We start from the raw sequence: 22,802 nt of genomic DNA on the forward strand, positions 1-22,802 counted from the left end.
TGTACATTTATATTAATTATGCACATGCTGAAAATTTCATCGAAATCGGTTAATGTTGCTATGAGCTACAAACAGTTAAAAATGATGAAAGCCACGGTTTTTCCCGACTTTCGGCCTAAAATCTAAACATTCTTACATCGCTTATGTCTCTGCATCAACCGATTTCGATGAAATTTTCACAATGTATAGCTATACGTAACTGACATAAACCTACTAAGCATATTCTTTAAATTTTCATTACAGACTTGGATAAAAAGATTGTAGAAGGCGATCTTTACTACATTTTTCGCGATTCCAATCAATTACAATTTTTTCAAAATTTTTTACACGTCATCTAGTAAACTAATTCTTCTAACTTCGCAAAAAACCTTAAGCCATTTGGTCAATTAAAAAAAAAATATTCTGTTTTAACGAGTGTTCAAATACTTTCATATTCAAAGGCATTATTAATTAGTTAGGATTATAAAAAAGTGACCAGTTATAATTTTTTTCAGGAATAAACAAAATTTCGATTATAAAAAAGGTACAAGTGTATTCTAATTGAAAAGATCTACATTTCATTAAATAATCATTTAATGACATAAAAATACTCTTCTGTATTGAAACGTTAACTTGTTTTATCTAATTAAACTATGCTAAACTACTATTGTATAAATTTCACAATAAGTGTTAACGTCGTAATTTCAGAATCTCCTTTGATGAAAACAATACAATAGATTACAATTTGCAATGCAATTATGTAAAACTGATTCTGGGTATCAAAGTTTGACTAATATAACATACTGCTATTATACCTATGTATATGTAATAATACAGTAGCATTGACAGTTATAACTTAACTTATTGGCTAGACGCCACCACAATGTGTTTTCTGCACTGTGGCCACTACAGTTTATACAGTTGACATATAGTATACACTTTAATAAATAATATTGCCCTCGCGTTCGTAACTCTAAATTAGCTTTGAACGCAATCCTTGCATCTTCCTGTTGCATACCGTACATTTGTTCGCAGTATATGTATGTATGTACATACGTGCAGACATATCTGAGATTATAATCAATACGCAAGGCTCTGTCACGGATGTGATACGAATTTTGAAACTGAATTCCATTAGGAAAGTTTGGATCTTCCATCTTCGAGTGAAAATGGGCGGATACATAGCTACATTAATTTTAACAGAAAACTCAATTACTTTGCGGTGTATTGCACAGATTCGTAAGTATTGATTTGAAAGATATTGTTGGAAACAAATATCTATTTTTTACGAAGAAATAGATAATTAATTCTAAGTGTGAATTTCTGTATATAGACCCTGTAATTAAAATAATCGAAATCACAATAATTGGACACACAAATATAACTAATATTGTTAATAATATGGTTATAGCGTATCCATAAAAGGACAAAATAGGATATTGTACGTAATCCTAGATTGATCAAATATAGATTTTAAACTAGAATGTATAAAATATAAGTAAAGCTTCTTTTAACAAAATTTAACACAGAATAATAATTTCTTTGAAAACCAATGGCACATAAAATTGCATTATATCTGAAAATAATTATTAAGGTAGATTTCTTTAAAAGAAATAAAATGGAATTAGAACGACTTATCTAACCCTTAGAAATTGGTAATGAGTGTATATCTCAGTATCGTCCTTGGAAAATTAATCATATAATCCATATTATTATTGGAATTGTAAAATACAATAAATTCTTTTAAAAATTGTTTTAAAAAAATTTATACAAATTTCCATAACAAATTAAAGAACAATCCTCCTCTTCCAAAAGGAGGAAGTAATATTTCCTTTATAAACTTAATCTTTGACAATTGAAAATCTTCACACTTTTTAACTATATGAGACAACCGTTTAATTCATCAAAAACTATAAATCATATTTATATGAATTTTCACAGAGCATTTATAAAACTTTCTTTCAAAAGAGAAAGGAAATATTCTATTTGCAAAGTTATTAATTGATCGGAAAATTCTATATCTTGCAACTATATCAACGGTTTAATTTGTCAAATTAAAAAAAAAATATAGCGTATAATACTCGAGATTAAAGAGTATAAAGTTATGAGTATTTCACTCATTGACGTTGCTTCTTATTAACAATCGTCTTTCGTTCGAAATGTAAATTACTTTTGCGCAGAAAAAATGACCATGAAAATAACATGCAATCGTCCCAGCAAAGAAGCCTCTTCTTTTTATTTCAATTAATTTTGATATGGATACAGATTGGGATGCGTAAAATGCGCGTCACAGTTGTGAGCATGAAGGATCGAGCTAGAGAGCCGTCAAATGCACCTGGTATATTTTTCGCGCGTTCCAGCCCAGTGACGGAAATTAACGATGCAAATTTTTCGAAAAGGATATTCGGCGGTAACTCGCGCCACGAGGCTATATAAAAACACAATAAAAATAGGCGACCAATTTTACGTTGGCTAACGTTGTTAAAACCAACAAAACAGACTAAAAAACGGGAAAATGGAACCATAATAAAAAAAACTTGTTTGTAGAGCGAAATTTGATTAACGAATGTAATGTTCATCGAGAGATTTCATTTAATTGCTTTTTCCTTGATGAAAGCCTAACGATAGTTTTCCTTCGATGCTAAATAATAAAACGACAATAAATATCTTATACATCGTGATATTTTTCTATTAGGGTTTTAATATATTTTCTTCTAGAAATTGATTGTACTAAGCTACGGATAAATACAGATCAAATTTGAAAGTTGTATGTCAATTTTAGAAATTAAAACATATACAGGATGGTTTGTAACTGGTGGTACAAGCGAAACAGGAGTGATTCTACACGAAAAAAGAAGTCGAAAATATACAATACAAATTTTTCGTTTGAGGCTTTGTTTTCGAGAAAATCGACTTTGAATTTTGGCTCGGTACGCGTGCACTTTATAAAATTTTTAAATTTTTAAATTTTTATTCTATATTTCTGACTGTATAATAGAATGAAAAAAAATTTATATATTAATATAAACAATACTATCGTATAATAATAATAAGAGACGTTAAGCAATTATCTATGTCCATAAAATTTAATTTTTGATAGAAATACAAATTATTTTTTCAAGCATATCATTCACAGGCGTGGCATTAAATTCACTATGTGTTGAGTTTTTATATCTGCCTTCTCACAATGAGCTAGATTTCTCACATAATATACGATAAGTGTACAATCTGCTGCGTAAAATTAATTATTTTTATCATAATTGTACTTCCTGAACAACACGAACTTATTATCCTCATAATTTAAGTAGTTATTGGCTAGAAACGAAAAAGAATTTCCCTCAAATTTTAATATAAATACCTAAAAACATAGGTTAAGCAGGATTAAATCATTTTCAGATATCTGAAGAATCTTCCTTGTGCGTGTAATTAACTCACATTCCAATTATTTGGCTTGTGGAATTTCAGCTACGCGTTTCTCACTAATCTTCCTAATTTTAAAGTTTTTACAGAATCTCATTGCGTTACAATATTCAAATAAAGGGATTTCTTTATCATCTAATGTATTTCCAAATCTTCTTTAAAAAAAAATCACATTTACAGTCTATACATATATTTTGAGATCATTTGAAAAAAGATTAACCATCTAGGCGCACATATTATATTTATTAAAATAAGTACAAAACATCAACGTAATTTTAAGAATTAGTGTTAGGGAAAGTGCGTTTCCATTTTAAATCAAATCCTATTCTAATTTCTTTATTAGTTGTTGAGGTTGACTGATAGAGAAACGAGTGGATGAATTTGTAATAGAAAAATATATCGAAATAAGCAAAGGTGTAAATACAGGTATAAATATAGGTATAGTATGCTGGTATGCTGATCCAGATCCTTATTCTTACAGTGTTACAATACAATAGGAAGAAGTAGCATGATAGGGAGCACGTTCATATGTTTATGGCAAAGAACATTATCAAAAAGTTGACCTTGTGTCTCTAGCTGAAGGCTACAAGAAACAACAAAAGAAATCTACTTATAGCTCTTTTGTTTCTATACCTTGTAATCTAAAACAAAATTTATGTTCAAGGGCACAATAATATGGACCTATCCTTATTTTGAATTTTCTTTTTGTTTCCCTGAATTCTATCCTCTTCGTATCAGTGGTCTCCAGGTCATGGATATACAAAAGAAAAAGTGTAGAGTTTTTTTTGAAGTAATTACTTGAACATTAAACATATTCTATATTTGTTTATTTAATTTTAACGAAAATATTATATTTTTATGAAAAGAAATACAAACGTTCTGAACAAATTTTAATTTATCCTGAAATATTTTACAGACTTTCTATATTAACAAAATGTTTATATTTTCATTCAGAACTAAATTACGAACATGTTAATAAAACATCATTTTATCTGTTTCAACGAATACCATACTTGAAACGACAAATTTAATTACGATGTAGTCAACTTATTAAGTAAATTTTATTAATTCTATACACCGATGAAATAGTCAAAATTAATTTGATTATCAATCTTTTAAGTAATGAATATAATTATGAAGTATTAAATTTATTGAATAATGTATGCCCAAATTATTTAAGCTTATTTATCTTCTATTTCTTTATTTGCAGAATATTCAATAAAGTCAAGTCTACTGAAATCAAAATGCAAGTGTTCATAGTTCTGTCCAATATTGTTTTCCCTAAATTTTTTAATCTCTAATTGTGATTAATTTGATTATCGATCTTTTAAACAACGAATATAATTGTGAAGTACTAAATTTATTAAATAATGTATGCCCCAAATTATTTAAGTTTGTTTATCTTCTATTTCTTTATTTGCAGAATATTCAATAAAGTCAAGTCTATTGAAATCAAAATGCAAATGTTCATAGTTCCGTCCAATATTGTTTTCCCTAAATTTTTTAATCTCTAATTGTGATTAATTTGATTATCGATCTTTTAAACAACGAATATAATTGTGAAGTATTAAATTTATTAAATAACGTATGCCCAAATTATTTAAGCTTATTTATCTTCTATTTCTTTATTTGCAGAATATTCAATAAAGTCAAGTCTATTGAAATCAAAATGCAAATGTTCATAGTTCCGTCCAATATTGTTTTCCCTAAATTTTTTAAACTCTAATTGTGATTATGACGCAAAACTCAGTTACGATGTAACTTTCTTTTAAAAAACGCAACGATCGAAGCTGAAGTAAAATATGCAAGTTACTAGCTTAATGCTGGTTCAATTTCGCTTTAGACGATCCCTTGAAAGTTTATGTTAGGAGAATCCCTTAATCGATAACCTAATGCGATTTGCCAACATCAGCTATAATATATTGTACTTCGCATGTGTACATTATCCAGCAGGGATACTAGATTGCACATAGTAATCTCGAAGCAAAATGTTTATCCTGACCATGTATTGTCTACCCCTATTATAAAGCTGCATATCAATTAAATCAATTTCTTCCAACCTAGTTGATGCTTTAATTCCTATGAAACTAGTAGCGTATTGTATCCCAACGAAACCTTTTTGGCAAAAGACTGATTTTTATCATTTTTCTAGCATAACTGAAACCTATTGGAACATAAGGATCCTATCATAAATGAAGAGTACATCGAAAATCAAGCGAAAGATAAATCATATTTTCTATTCTTTTACAGGAAACTGATTTTGAGATTCGCTACATTTTCTATCAATTTCGTATTACTAAATTTGTCTTTATAGTTGATTTTGGGGCTAAACATGTATTTTTCACCCCTCGCAAAATTTTAAAAATATCTTTCGAAATATTGCAGTATTGAAGATATTAAAGTATTTCTGGTTTGAATGAAATCATAGGTAGCTTTTTTGGCTCCACAAAATTTGGCCAATTTATCAGCTATCTTTAAAAGATCTTTTCAAACTTGGATATGTAGACGTTATAGTCGGCATCGTTATATTATTACATCCTTTGTTTAAAAAGTCTGTCTCGAAAATCCGTCTTGTATTCGTATGACGACTAAATTATTTCTGTTCATTCTGTTTGGAAAAAGAAAAAAGAGAGAAAGAAAATATTCCATCTTCTGGAATATTTCCCGACCCTCTGTCTACAAAGGTTTTACTCTTGTGACTTTCATCTACTAGAGAGTATAGAACATGACCGTCTATTTTCAAGACTCTTGTAGTATTTCCTGCGCATACATTTTTATCATCTCCTTTACATAGGAAATTCTATTATAATTATAATAATTAATAATGTAATTAATATAAATAAATAATATCGGAAAATACCAATATCAACGGAAACGTTTCAACCTTTGCAAAATTTTACAAACCTAATTACAAGTGACTATTCGTTTAACATACAAGAAGTGCTACTTTTAATTTAATAGTATACTTTGAAATCGTTAAAGTTGGTGTAAAATATGGTAAATGACATTTTATGTGATATCCTGAAGATTTAATTAATAAATTAGTAATTAATTAATATGAAGAAATTAAGAGATAATATAATAAATAGGAAATAATTGTGTAAGGCTACTTGCATAACAACGTTGGTCATGATTAATTTATTTGTATATTTGATTGTTGATTTCTAAAAGTAATTGAATTCAGTTTGTATTATCATAATAATCGAGTGATTATAAGTTGGCGTATTCATGCAGTTGTAATACGAGAAAAACAGATTGAGTTGAAAATTCAAAGAATAGTGACAGCTAAATTTATATAAATTTGTATTACAGAATAATTTACAATATTCTATATTAATTTAAGTGAAACGTTTTCTTTTCATTGGAAATATTCCTACACATACATACCTACATTTCTAAACAAAAGTGTTGGCAATCTAGCTCCAATCATCGTACACAACTCTTCATAATTCAGTAAAGAAAGTGTTCTCAGTTGAATTCTTTTGTAAAATATAACTGTCGATTCTAAAGTTTAAGTATATCATAAATCATAAATTTTCAAAATGGTTGTAATAAAGAAAAAAAATAAAATACACATGAAGGGCCGTTTTCAGTGAAACAAAAGTATCGACACACTTGGAAAATTTGTTATTACGTGTATTATACTTAATATTTGTCAACGTTGTCAAACCTGATATGTTGTAGGATGTTCTTCCATTCAAACTGATCGTCATTTTTTAAAGTTACTGAGAATATTTCGCAGAAAAAGAACAAAAACGCGAATAATGGGAAATAAAATAAAAAAAAGAACAATCGTTGAAAGAAAGATTGTATTAAACTTATATGAGCAAGGAAAAATTTATTCGGAGATAGAGAAAATTATTAGCAAAAGTCGTTTTACCGTAAAACGTGTGATTAAACGATTTCTTTGTAAAATAGACCTAACAAATGTCACACGTTGTGGACGTCCTTAGAAGCTTAAAGACCAAGAAAAAATGAAGATAGTCAACATATTTAAAAGAGAATCTAAAACTACATCCTTGCAAATAGCTGGAATAGTAAACAACATAAAATTTCGGAGAACGCTGAAAACTGCTGGATATGAAAAAGGAGATTTAATATTTTTCAATGTGATGGACGGGTTTTAGTTTGGCGAAAATCGAATACTGAATTAGATGAAGAAACCGTCAAGAACGGAGGTGGTAGGATAATGATATGCCAGCGTATGAGCTCTTCTGATGCAGGAGAGTTTGTTCTCATCGCAAATATCATGGCCAAATATAATTATTTAAATATTTGAAAGCAAACGTGGGGAAAAATGAAATTTAGGACAAGATCATTATTTTCAACAGGGTAGTGATCCCAGTCCATATTGTTAGACAGTGGATCGTTTTTAATACACCGCATATGCTAATTAACAACTCCCCCACAATCCCCTGTCCCAAATCTTACTGAGAGTTTTTGATTTGAATTAGGAAGATAGTTTAAAGCACATCGTATTGCTTCTGAGCAAGATTTGAAGAAAGTATTCCTTGGAGAATGGTAGAAAATAGGTCCAAAGACCAGAAAAAAATTAGTATATCCAATATCTAATTGTTTAAAAGCTGTTATAAAAAAAACTATTATTAAATTATAAACAAATATTAAATCAGACGTTATAATAAATTTATACTGCAAAATCGTAAGCGTGCCAATACTTTTGGTTCGCATTGTATGTATAAGCATTATATTAGGTTGTCCGGAAAGTGTCTTTCTTTTACAGACACGTGTTTTACAACGACGCGTCTTTGTACAAACATGAAACCCAATCTATAGAACGTTGTGATTTTTATTTTGATAAAACAAAATGGATCGTACGAAATTCGGTAAAATAATTGTAAACGTGCCAATGCTTTTGGTTGGCATTGTATGTGTAAGTATTGTATTAGGTTGTCCGGAAAGTGTCTTTCTTTTACAGACACGTGTTTTACAACGATGCGTCTTTGTACAAACATGAAACCCAATCTGTAGAACATTGTGATTTTTATTTTGATAAAACAAAATGGATCGTACGTAATTCGGTAAAATAATATAAAACGGAAAATGTTGTGCATCCATTATTTCCTCATAAAACGAATTTCCGGACGACTTAATATTATCAATCTTATAATATCAATCATTCTAATAAATTATAAATAGGTGTTAATAAGTATATTAAGTTAGATATACAGTTATTAATATTACACTCGTCAATACTACGTTTTTATAAAGAATCAAATTAAACAATTTAATATTTATAATATTTTCACATTAAACAATTCATCAAATATGATTTTCTTATTCTTCTTCTTCTTATTTCTTTTAATAAAATATATATGAGTGGAGATTATTTTAATTAAAGCAGAGAAAAAATCAACGGAACGAACCGTAACTTGAGGGACTTTTAGAATACGTCAGTCTACGCTCTACAGTCTACACCATCTACCTTACCTGACATCTTCATGAATCGCTGTGCAGACATCTCCCTTTGGCGATCTCTTGTCCGATATAAATGAATGTGCTCTATAAACATGGCGTGGAGTGAAAGACACTGATTGCCATGTTAACTTCCAGAAGTATTTTTTACTTTTACGCCTCTACGAAACTGAAATAAAATAAAATGTATTATTTATGCACTTCGTGATGGTAATTATTTAATTATAAAGCAGATAGTGACCCCTTTACGTTTAATTAGTTACGTATGGCTTGCGACACCTGCAATTATCAGATTAAGGTGTATATTTTGTACGAAAGGAAATATTAATATTGATAATCAAGCTATTAAGGGCTAAGCAGTGAGATAATGCACGAAAACAAAATTATCGTGAACATGGATAAGCTTGTATCAGCAATTCAATAAAGTAATGAGTAAGTACGTCATGAAACTAAGTAAATCAAAAACACGAGAATACTTTTAATAATTTTTAAAAAATGACTTAGCATATTTCAGTTTTTGCCGAATTTCGTAGAATTATAAAGATTTGGTGGAAAAATAAAAAATGACTCGAAGAATACCGAGTAAATCCTTGAGGTGTCCTTTCACAACTACAATGTACAAAACCAAAATTTATTAATATACAGGGTGGTTGGTAACTGATGGTACAAGCGGAAAGGGGGTGATTCTACGCGAAAAAAGAAGTCGACAATATAGAATAAAATTTTTATATATATTTGACAAAGCTCGTGAAACTATTTTATTGCTTAAAAAAATTTATATATGTAATATACAGGGTGGTTGGTAACTAATAAATTCTAGTATCTAGTAGATCAAACATTTGAACTACCGATGGCGATGCGTTTGAATTGTATCGATATTTGGTATCGGTATGTATTAATACGCAGACATGATGACAGATGTATTCGTACATATGTTATCAGGGATAAATTATCGGTATCGATAATTAAATCGGGAGTAATAAAATCCAAAAATGAAAATAAACTGTTTCTTTAAATTAAATATTTGAAATATACAAAAGTATATAATTAAATATCGAACTGAAATACCAAATATCGAATATTTTACTCGAAATACTACTCGTTGACTAGTTGAAAAAATAGCAATTATTGCAAATATTCTCTGTTTGAGCAATTTCTTGCTTCATATATACATATAACCTATAGAATGTATAATTTTACAAAAAATTCAATTATCTTATATCGAAATGTATATTTTCACAAAAGGTTCAAAGTTCTTGCTCGCTTGTCTCCACTTCAGAACTAATTGCAACCTAAATGCATATTTCACATATACAGGGTGGTTGGTAACTGGTGGTGCAAACGGAAAGGGGGTGATTCTACGCGAAAAAAGAAGTCGACAATATAGAATAAAAATTTTCTGTTTAATTTTTTTTAAAATCTACAGTGAGATCCGCTATAACGAGACACGATAAAGTGCACGCGTACCGAGCGAAAATTCAAAGTCGATTTCCTCGAAAACAAAGCCTCAAACGAAAAATTGTTATTCTATATTTTCGACTTCTTTTTTCGCGTAGAATCACCCCCTTCGAAAACAAAGCCTCAAACGAAAAATTGTTATTCTATATTTTCGACTTCTTTTTTCGCCTAGAATCACCCCCTTTCCGTTTGCACCACCAGTTACCAACCACCTTGTAGATTGACTGGGAGACAATTTCAAATGGAAAATTGCATCTAGGAAAATATAAATTATAGAACGAAATTAAAAGTTAAAAGCATCGAAATAAGACAATATAGGTTTATATCAAAAGAAAACGTTTTAAATTATCCATACTTTCACGGTTAACTTATTATCCGCTGTAAAACACTAAACGTAACATAATGCTGGGTACGATAAATATACATAAAATTTCTCTTATTTCGAAAGTTTTTCAGTTTGAAACGTGAAAAGTTGGAAGAGATCTATAAAATTGGAATAATACCTATTCCAAGGGACTCCAAGTTTCATGGTAACTGATATCACCGGAAGAGCATGACACAGACATGTGTTGAATGCGCATCGATATCCTAACGTTTCGCTCTGCTAACTTCCTATCCCTATCGACATTTTCCAAATTTTTACACAATTAATTCTATAATGGTATCGTCTTATTGAAATGATAAACCTTCGCATAGTAATCGAATTTGTATAATACATATAATGTAATTCCATTTTTCGATTAATATTTGTTAAATATTTTTAAAAACGTTAACCAGAACAATATAAGATATTAGGTTTTAGCATATGAAATTTCTATTTGCTTCAGATTCTTTAAGTATAGTTTACATAACATTAAGTGTTGATTTATGCTTTTTCGTTTCATGTATCTTCTTGAAATAGCAGATTTTACAGAATGCACTTCGCAACGGCATAAACACGCACGAAAGTTGAGTCGTTTTCCCTTGTGAGATTAAACTCGATTGTATTATGATTAAAAATATAATAAGAATATTGATTAATATTAGTAACATTGCAAATTAAACTGCGGATTTTTATATTTTTTTGGAAGACTTGAACGTGCAAATATGTATATAATAGGCAAATGTATAATATGTTCAAAGTATAGCACTTGTCATAGCATTTACTAGATAAAATAATTCTCCGTCTAAGTATATTCATAAAACTATGAATTTGCTATGAAAACTATGTAGTCTATTAATAATATTATAAAAATGGTCTTACTAACGAATAAACTCTTCATTAATAGTTTCCAAACGTTTAAATAATAGCGAATTATATGAATTTACTGACTTGAGAGATCGTTCTTTTATTTTGTAAATGTCCTTTAAAACATGTTCTTAATAAAGATAAAACGGCTCGAAAATATTTGAAAAGGAAAGAACCATGAGTTAGAAAATAAGTGCTAATTACTTTCAGCAAATTTATATAGAAGAATCGAACGTATACAAATCAACTCTTTCTTGACACACCTAATTTTGAAAATGTAAACTTAAAAAAAAGGTAAGCAAATATACATCCATTATTATGATCTCCATAATTTTGAACTCTTAAAAAATTTCGTTTTTATTCGTATCAAAGTAGAATTGTTTTTCTTTGATGATAGTCAATTAACATCCGTTCTCGAATAAATTTACATACAATTTGCACGAACACGTCTATCGGTATTCGAGGCCAGTATACATATATACTGCAAAATAACGGGTATGTCAATGGGCTGAAAATGATATGCAAATATAAAGAATACGATCAATCACATACTCTGTGAAGTATTCCACGGATCTGTGCTGAGCTCATCATCGGTCCCATGAAATCCAATATCGCGTGATAAAAAACTATACCAGAGGTTTAACATACGATACCACAGGTTTCCCACCTTTCGTCTGAAATGTAAACCAATCCGAACACCATGGTGTTACATTGAATAAAGAAACTGAATTTTTGACGGACACTTTGACGACGGTACATCTTTACAAGCCTCACCGTGTTGAATTCGAATCTGCCACACTATTGTTGCTAGAAATAAAGCGTGTTTCGGTGAGCCTTTAAAATTTGCATAAATTGATTCATGTCGACACAGAAAGTTGGAAAGTAGTTGGTTAGAAAGTTTCTATTTAGAGCGAATCTATTCAAGAAAACGTGATTCAAAAGTCCTTCAAAAAGAAATAAAAACGATACGCTTTCAACGGACTCTGTTATTTATTGAATGATTGCGATATTTCGTAAGATTGTGTAAAGTAATTGTACACTGAATACGTAGACTACAAGTTGAAAATATTTTGCAACTTGAAAAATTTTGTAGAAGTATTGTTTAATAGATACGTAATAATATTATTTTTATAAAATTCAAGCTTATACTTAGAATGATAATATGTATCATATTGTATATGATGAATTTTAAAAAGTCTCATTGACTAGTATCCTTGGCATTCTCCACAGATATTTGTAGATTGTAAAAGAAGAAATGAAATCAAAGTTACTTTTTATTTAAAATTCAATTTAAAATTTGCTGAAAATTATTTTATATACAGTTAATAGACGACAGGTTCGATTCGGTTTAAGATCATCTTCAGCTTATTTATTTTTCCACACTTTATATATAATTAAGTATATGGAAATTTCTGCAAATTTGTATAAAATTCTGCACTTTTCTATATGTAGGTACAATTAATGAATACCTTTTAAAGCATATTTTTTAAACCCTTTAATATAGTTAAAAAAGTCTTAGAATAGGAACAGTTTTTTGTATAATTATTGTAACATTAATTGTAATATAGGTGCAAATAAATAAAAGAATACGTCGTACAAAATTCAAGATATTATCAAAGGCAAAACGACAAGATTGATAAATATCGCTGTGAATGTATTGTGAATATTAATTATACGTATTCAACAATAAAAATAAATGTAGTTATATGCATATGTAAGTATTATAAATCATTCAATAATATTCAAATGTTCGATATAAAGGTAGAAACTCAGTGAGACTATATTTGCTATTCTTACTGCAGTATTATAAAATTTACATCACATTTCTAGAGAAATAATTTTAGAATAACAATGGGTAATTGTATATTATTACATTCTGGAAGAAACAGTGATTCGTAATAATTATAAACAATGCTTTAATTAAACATATATACTTCTGCTTCGTTTTCTACAGTATTTGCATATTATAATATGGGATGTTGAAGCAAGTACATAGACCATTAAAGATAAAAGTCAATAAATTCATGAAATTTGGCCTGTAAATAAATACAAAGCAAATAAAATACAAAGCACTTGTTTCATCTATTCAAATTTTAACAAGTTGTTCTAGGTATACAAATGTAATGTTCCATTTTATTTTAGCTTTATCAAAGTTGGACGAAAACTTCTGCTATTTAAGAGCAGCTATTAAAGGTAGCAGTTATAAGAATGTGAGAATATGTTTCTGGGAAATTTTCTGTACCTTTATTTGTAGCTAAATATACAAGTTTGGAAATTAATAGTATGTCGAGCTAAAGCAAATTACGCAACATTATTAATATTCCATATTATATAGGTAAATATATCTTATTATTGATTTACACAATACTATAATATTTCTGATGAAAATGTCTGCTATATGTATTGTGTATAAACTATGTCTATTGTCCTTTAACGTTTATAACTAATTAAAGTAATCACATTATTAAATAAATATTCTATATCTAAAGTAATTAAATTACTAAATAAATATATGTTTTATAAATGAATGTATGTTTAAACTAAAAATGTAATACGTAGCTCGACATTAATTTTGCATATGCAATATATGCAATATTTTTGCTTCTTTATATTCTGTTCAATTATAGCAAAGAATGCTAATCCCGTGTAACAAAATGTTGTTACCATTATATTATAGGTGTTGAAATTAAATTTATCTAGCAAACTTATTATCGAACGTTGTTAATTATACTTAAATGTATAATGTAACGTACACTCATAAATAAGAGATGCTCACTTACAAAAGACTGATAAAATACAGACACAACGCCGACAATAACAGAATACACTAAACATTTTTAAACATTTCTGACAATTTCAATTTTCCTGGCAATTCAAAATAATTCCTCGATCAATAAAATGTAACAAAATAAAATGGAGAAAAATCGTAAAATCCTTTGCCCAGCAAGATATCCCTTTTGGTCTAGTAGAGCGTAGAGAGCATATCGTGATAATAAAATGCGCTTCATCGTTAAAATTGAACGACTTTATTGCGGTGAAACGACGCTAAAAATTTACGATACGAGAGGGAGCATCGTAAAGTGATCGTAGCACATGATTATTAAAACATGGCATCGACTTTTGCAATAGACACTGATCAATACCTTACAATTAGGGTTGTCAGCGTGTCTGCCTTAATCTCCACAACCTCCGTGCAGCTAATAATCCGATATCGGGTCGCTACAACCTGATTTCCTTCCTGCTTTCAAACAGGAGTCCGTGTTTCAAGTTTCGTGCAACAGCAAGGAATCGTGTGGTCCCTTTTTTTTTTGGTTCAATTTTCTTCTTCCTTTTCTTTCCTCTTTATTGCTCAAACGTGAAATCAATTCATTAAAGCGGAAGAATTCTGATCGCGTGAAATCGAGGTTAAATTTAAGAAAGGAGAATAATAATGATTGATCAAAAGGCTACGGAAGAGCAGATTGTTGACCTGCCTTCGCAGAATTTCATCAGATAGATTTACATCGCAACGAGCACGCTAATTGCTTCCCTTGATTGCCTTCCTCAAACGTGGCCATTTAAGCCGTACGGAATTAAATCTGTTTGCACTGGGATTTGGCCAGTTTTGACGAAGATGAATGCATCACTTGTAAATGGTCCTTTGCTGCGATCGACATTTGCGTACGTTCAAATTCCTAGTGAGCTTTCTTCCCATTTTATTCCGTGAGTTTTATGGACGTTCCTCCGAAGAGGATATAACAGATAAAGAGAAATAAAGAATAGAGGAAGCGAAGGACAATGGCCTTTCTGTCACACGCTCTACTGTGTACATATAAAACGAAAAAGGCAGGAGATGAAAGAGCACACTTTTGTCCTTTGCATCGCTAATTTCTCTGTATTTATTATTTAATTCTGTTCTTTCGTGCATTTATTACTTTTATCATGTTATTAGCTTATAATTATAATAAATAGAGATCATATAGCAAAAATATAACATTACTACAAAATATAACATTAACATAATTTATTTTCGTTCTTTTGCTAATTTCGGGTTAGTTCAGGAAATATTTGAATGTGCAATATATTATACAGGGTGGTTGGTAACTGGTGGTACAAGCGGAAAGGGGGTGATTCTACGCGAAAAAAGAAGTCGACAATATAGAATAAGAATTTTTCGTTTGAGGCTTTGTTTTCGAGAAAATCGACTTTGAATTTTCGCACGGTACGCGTGCACTTTATCGCATCTCGTTATAACGGATCTCACTCATCATGTAGATCGTCGTTTCGATTGACGTTATTTTTTTAATTTTTTTAATTTTTATTCTATATTTTCGACTTCTTTTTTCGCGTAGAATCACCCCCTTTCTGCTTGTACCACCACCCTGTATAATATATTATATACATAATTATGCAGAAATATTATATATGGATTATACTATACTATACAGGGTGTTTGGCTACAAGTTTAAAAAAATATAAGGGGTGATTCTTGATGCTAAAATAAAACAAAAATCAAGGATAAGAAATTGCGTTCTCGACTTTGTTTTTTAGTTATTGACGATTAAATATTAGTCGAAATACCCCTGTGCACCTTCGGGGCACCTGTGGATGGGACAATCGCGGTGCATGTATGAAATTTGTATAAACATTGCTTATATGTACTATATTATTTATTATTTATGGAGGCAAAGGATCAGAGGAAACATTAATCCTCTTTACTCGAAAATTTTATGAGGCAGTTTTTGATATGTTGTTATGGATCTTAATAAGTAACCAGGTTTATTCATCATCAGTTTAATCTACGAGTTTTCTTACGAAACGTCGCGCAGGATAGTTTACTTCTGCAAATATCATAGTCTTCTTCTTTACGACTTGTGCGAGGTAAGCTGTTGCCAATGTATCGTTCGATTTCAGGATCCTGTGTACGCCGCTGCTTAGGCTGACTTACTTTCGGTTGTGTAAAAAGGTTTGCTCGCGTACAGGGATATTTCGGCTAATTTTTTTATTGTCAATAAGTAAAAAACGAACCCGAAATGCAATTTTTTTATTCTGAATTTTTATCTTATTTTAGTTTTAAGAATCACCCCTTAAATTTTTTACACTTGCAGCCGAACACCTTGTATATACTTACATACAATATATATAATATATAATATAGTTGCAAAGAACAATTGATACTATATTATATGAAAAAATGTCTTAAAAATTGTTAATAAATTCAGGAAGTTTTGTCGAAAGCAAAATTTCCGGCATAACCATAGTAACGCGATTAATTTTTTTGAAATGCTCAATGCAAACATTGGAATTTGTAAAAACAAAATCAAATGAAAAAATGTTTTAGTAATATAAAATAACCAAACAACTATTGCAATTTTAAATTAATCTCCCAAGTATAAAATGGGAGAATTGTATACACATATATTTTGATTATATTAACATTTTATATAATGTTTAATAATTTTTAATTATTAATTATAGTAACTTCATATACTATTTTTGCCATTCTATATATTCTGTATACTAAGATCTAATTTTTGGTATAACAATATAAATATTATTTATTTACATTATATAGAAATTAAAGGAATAGTAGAATTATTGTATTAGAGCTTCAATGTTATCATTCATATTATAACACATTATTAATCTCTACAAATGAAAATAAATTAATCTCTAATATTTAATATAAATAAATGTTTGTATCTTGTTTCTAACTATTGATCATCATCACCTATCATTGATATTGCTATTGTAATTGAAATAATAATTTATTTGCGGATGACTTATTTGATATAAAATAAAGTTATTTTTCATAAGATATTCTTAAAATAAAAATACTACATTAATTCATAAATTGATTTATTTCTATTTCAATAAATAGGCCAGTAAAATGTACATATTACACGATATACTTGTGCAATAAACATTTAATGGCCGTTTTCCGATAAACTATTTACCAAAAAAAAAAATCACTACATACTCTGTTCACATATACGCGACAAGGGAGAAAATCAAATTTCCCTATAGCCGTAATTCCGTTAGCCCGTAAAAGAAAATAAAATACTTACCTTGTGATCTATTTGGAACATCTGTGCATCGCAGTATGGCGCTGTAGGATATTTGTCTATATATAGCTGTGATTTTATTGCCCAGCATCCTTTTGTGTTTATCACCTTTCTCCTTAATTAAAAAGTATGGGCCAATGTTTCAAACGATTTCAGTTTTACTGCTCGCTCAACATTCGTTCATGTTGTTTTCTCGTGCTGTTCCGTGGCCACGTACAAAGATACTTTACGTGTTTAAAAACAAAACTTTGTGTGCCTGGACAGTACAATATGCTGGTTTTTAATATTTTGTTAATGATCGTATTTTTTCAGTTTTAGAATGAACGCGACGACGATCTCTACAGGTGCAACGAGCACTCTGGCTGGAATTATTGGCATCGAGTCGGAAATAAGAATGGACAAAGCGGAAAACTCCTTAGACAGTGACCTTGACATTTCTCCGGTCACTCTATCCTCCGCATGGTCCAGAGTGGCGAGACTTCTTTTGTTAGCATCAATGGCTGTCGGCGGCAGTGTCGGCAACGTTTTCATGATCTCTGCGGTGGTGGTAGAAGATCAACTTAAGAAACGAGGTACTGTCGCCATCTGTTTCTAATGTTTCGTAATTTTAAGATCAATTCATCTAAGGACTACCATTTTTCTTTTATTATGGCTAAATTAATTGATTTTTAGAGTCAATATAATGAATAAAATGCTAATGTGTTAAATATATAAATTTGAAAAGAAAAAGCTTCTCATTCCAATGCAATCGAAATATTGTAAATTATAATAAAACATATACATGAGAACACATAGAACAACACATACAGCATTATCTTACAATTATAGCAATGCGTGGACTAGATCTTGTGCGATTTACTCATGTATACAGGGTGGATGGTAACTGGTGGTACAAGTATGGTGGAAAGGGGGTGATTCTACGCGAAAAAAGAAGTCGACAATATAGAATAAAAATTAAAAAAAAATTTTTTTTCTTAATTTTTCCATCGAGACAACGATCTCGCGTACCGAGCTAAAATTCAAAGTCGATTTTCTCGAAAACAAAGCTTCAAACGAAAAATTTTTATTCTATATTTTCGACTTTTTTTTCGCGTAGAATCACCCCCTTTCCGCTTGTACCACCAGTTACCAACCACCCTGTATATCGTAGTATCGTAAATATAGTAATTAGTTGGTTAATAATAAATGGATTAAACAGAAAACAATGGTTATTTAACATGAACTAATCGTAACAACGTATTATAATTAATTAACAACTCTCGTCAACACAGATTCGACTCCCTTTCTGCAACGCTAACAACACTATCTCGACAACGCAATCCGCACTCTCTGACTTCTCAGCTCATACTGCAGTTAATTTGTTTACGTCTCTTAGCAACCCTTTGTCTTTTGTCTTATATCTTTTGTTTACGTCCCATCATGCACACGCTCAACAACCTCTTGTTTACAATTCGCACGACACCCCCTAGGCCCCTCGTCCACGGTACTACAATATTATAACTATTTAATTAACTTCTAATAATCAGTAATTAAATGTGAGAATAAAATAATAATTAACAACTGTATATAACGATTCTTACATTTTAATACTACGAAACTAGGACTATTTCTATCTCTGTGGTATAAAAATTATATTGTTCGCGGTATATTGGTTGAATAACTTTCTTCGCCGCTTGATATTATAATTTGAGGAACACCATAAACATATTGCTTATGTTAGCTCCAATGAATAACGTATCACAAGTAATAAGAGCAAATATAGTTAATAATTGCATTTGTTGGAAATTGTGGATCTCTGAAGCCGAAATAATGTTATAGGAACACTAAATTTATACTGAGGATTAATATTAAGATAATAATATATTTATTTCATGGACAATACCTTATATATTCATCGATACACACTGGCACGCGTCTCAGCACTTTCTTCCATACCCGACTGTTAACCGACTGAACAGTTTACACTCCTTTGTTTTCGAGACGCTGCGCACACACACACTTCCGCACACTGATATTTACATACAAGAATCTCTATTACGCATTTAACCCAGTCCAGCACAGAAAATTATACATATCTCAACAGCATTGTTTAATAATAACAATGTGTGATATGTATTTGAGATTGTCAGAATATAAAAAATAATAATTCGCAAGTATTGCAGTGCTTAGTAAATTACTAATATTAGAATATATTAATTGTTTCAATATTTGAAGAATTTATTTTATGAGAAATCATTAAATAATGTAAAGAGTGCAAAAATACGTATGTAATTGGAATATTTTTATAAAATAGCAAAAGCTCTTGAATAAATTCTCTGAATTCTCAATAGAATGATAAACGTTGCAAATTTGGAATTTTAGAATTTGTGGAAGATCTATCTCTGATAAACAGAAGTTACAGCAACTTAATATTTCCCCCTGATCATGTTAGTTGATTATTAGAAATAAGCATCGTATCGCACAGAGAAGATGAAAGAAGACCATAGAGAAGACCATGACACAATTCGGAAAGTTTCCTTATCCAAATTACAACTTTTCACGAGAGTTTCAATAATTTCTTTCCTTTATAACTACTAGCCTATGTTTAACTTCTGTTCTTACCTTTTTCCTCATCCTTTCGCAAACTCTTAACGAGAAACACTTTCTCGAAAGATTTTCACCGGCACTTCGATACCCGTGTATACTGATACGAACGTAAATGATTCGAAGTTTCGTGCAGCCAGAGCGATTCAGCAGGAAAATTTTGTTCCGTTTCTGCTGCACTTTTATCCTGGCAATAAACTTCTTCTCTCCAGTCCGTTTCATTAATGTCCAGTACCAATTGGGAACCGTAATTATCGGCCTGTTCCTAACTAAAAAAAATCTTTCGATCGTCTATAACAATTTGGTGACTCCGCTGCGATAATAGCAATTACAAGGTGCTTCACGCAACTAAGTGTGAGTAAGCATTATACATAATATCTTCAAACTGGTTAAAGATGGAACAAAAGTTTAGAACAAAAAATTAATGTTATGTATTACTACGTTTCTGCTTTACTTTTAAGTATTTTTTATTATTGATTTGGTTGCAAAATGTAACTGTCCTTCTTTTTATTAATGAAACTGTATTTACAACCTTTCTTGTATAAATTTATTTTCTCGATCATCCTATACGATGTAGCAGTATTAAATTAAGTGATTTAACACTAAATAATTTATGAGATATTTATTATTAAAAGAGAAATTTAAGTACTCAAAAAATCGTGCACAAAATATTGTACAGTTATATTCAAAAAAAGACTATGAAGTTGTTCTTTGTAATTTTATTAATACATACAAATATATACAAATAATACCGTACGAAGTATTAATAAAGCATAATTTTCGTTCGTAATAAAATATAATTTCGCTCTAAAGAAAAGTGCAATTGCATCTTGTAATCGTATTAACGCTTTCATTACGAATTCGATTTTCATTACCTACAGTGCTATATATTCACAAATAATTTTCATGCACCTACTTTTATATTATAAAGCTCTACATATGTATTTTATACGAACTGTTATGAAATATTTTTTTTACAATTTCGTGCTTTTTTATTCGTGCCTTACATTCGAATCAGTATCATGCACATAACGAAAAATGTGATATATGAGTCCTAACAAAAAAAATGAATGTTTTAATGTGCACAAATTCATCAAAGTAGTGAAGGACATATAATACAATTTTTTTACCAACACTAATTTTCATTTTGTTAATTATTTTTGTATTTAATTGTTTAAAAGATGTAGCTGTATTTTGCTGCGTGAAACACCCTCTATATCGTGATGCGTAGTAACGAGAAAAAGTCGGACTTTTCCCCTGAAAATTCTACTTTATGTCGACTTCTTTTCGTATCCAATCTCGTATGCGTTCACGCGACGATATTTGAATTGATCTATATCTTTCGTAAACGTAATTTGCTGAACAGACTCATTTGCCCTAATTGAAAAGAATGGTCCTCATAAAAACAGCATCGACAAGCTGTTAAACGTGATATAGTAAAATAATATTTTAATGTTAAAAATAACAGTATCACCGATCAAAGATTACTCGAGGTACAATTTTTTCGAATACGTATTTATTAAAGTATTAAAGAATTTCTTGAACGATGTAAATAATTTATTATTAAATTAGTCAGTTATTCTGTGGCGAAGATTATGTAATTGATATCCAAACGAAATTTTTAATTTTCGCTTATTTCATCTTTACTTTTTTTTGAATTATGAATACTCATACTTAATGATATAAAAGCATATATTAAATGGAAAAATTTTATTTCACATTTTTGGCTTATTTTCGCATGTAAAATAACATCCTGCAGATGTTTATTCATACCTAATCAGTGTTTAGCCAAATCTAAGTATACTCGATAAATTTCCAAACTTGATTTTCTCAGAAACGAATGAAAAAATTGTATTCTATATTTTCGACTTATTTTTTCACGTAAAATCACGTTTTATCGGGTTGTACTACCACTTACGGGACACTATAATAAATAATAATAATAATAATAAATAATAATAAATGTAATAAATAATATAATTTAACATAAGTTTATGGTAAATGAAACGTTAAAAAAGAACTAATTATTTAATAGTAGTAATACATTCTATTGTTTGCATATTTCTAAACTACAACAAAACTTATACTTGTTATCTACTTAAGTTACTTAACTTACTTAGCTTATTTATTAAAGTTACGTAATTTTAAACGTCATACTAATATATAGAATATATAGTAATTCATATAGAAGTAACTCTATATAATGAGTATATATAAATTTAACGAAAAAAGATCTTTCTTACATATTTTGTCTCTAAGACCTCTTCTTCTTATTAATTCTGTTGTTGATAGACCTGTATAGATAGATAGATTTCTTTGGTAAAATTCTCCCCTTTGTTCTTGTTACTTCGTCGTCGAACTACTTTTTCTATCTCCTTTAAATATTCCTTTAATATTTCACTATCTGTCTCTCGCCTTATCTTTTCTTCAAATACTACTGCTCTTCTGCCTGCTTCGACTCTAATTTTGTTTCCGTTTATTTCATTCTTTACTATACAGGGTGGTTGGTAACTTTTTTTTTTTTTATTAACGTGGAGGAAATCCGCACGAACACCAGGCCGCTTCTGGGGAAAAGCGGCGTGGTAGTGCCGGACTCCAATCGACTAAAACCTCCACGATGACCGTCCCGGCTGCGATCGAAATGGGGCCCGGGAGCC

At 29.8% G+C, this 22,802-nt stretch overlaps 1 protein-coding gene and 1 long non-coding RNA gene across 3 annotated transcripts in view; one reads left to right on the plus strand and one right to left on the minus strand.

Moving 5' to 3' along the window:
• Nucleotides 1-9,662: 9,662 nt before the first annotated feature.
• On the minus strand, nt 9,663-22,789 carry LOC117152122. Its single transcript, XR_004462379.1, has 3 exons — nt 22,658-22,789; nt 17,136-17,146; nt 9,663-9,676 (listed from the first exon to the last, which is right to left on the minus strand). It is a non-coding gene; the product is annotated as an uncharacterized LOC117152122 (long non-coding RNA).
• LOC100746546 (5-hydroxytryptamine receptor-like) overlaps nt 17,800-22,802 on the plus strand; it is a 26,906-nt gene continuing 21,903 nt past the window's right edge. For both annotated transcript variants that reach the window (XM_033322817.1, XM_033322818.1), the window contains exon 1: nt 17,800-18,134. In XM_033322817.1, coding sequence (XP_033178708.1) covers nt 17,882-18,134 — 253 coding nt within the window. In that variant the 5' untranslated portion in view covers nt 17,800-17,881. The remainder of the gene's footprint in view (nt 18,135-22,802) is intronic.

This window comes from Bombus impatiens, unplaced genomic scaffold (assembly GCF_000188095.3).
Source record: "Bombus impatiens unplaced genomic scaffold, BIMP_2.2 scf_0671, whole genome shotgun sequence".
In the NCBI taxonomy this organism is placed as follows: domain Eukaryota; kingdom Metazoa; phylum Arthropoda; class Insecta; order Hymenoptera; family Apidae; genus Bombus; species Bombus impatiens.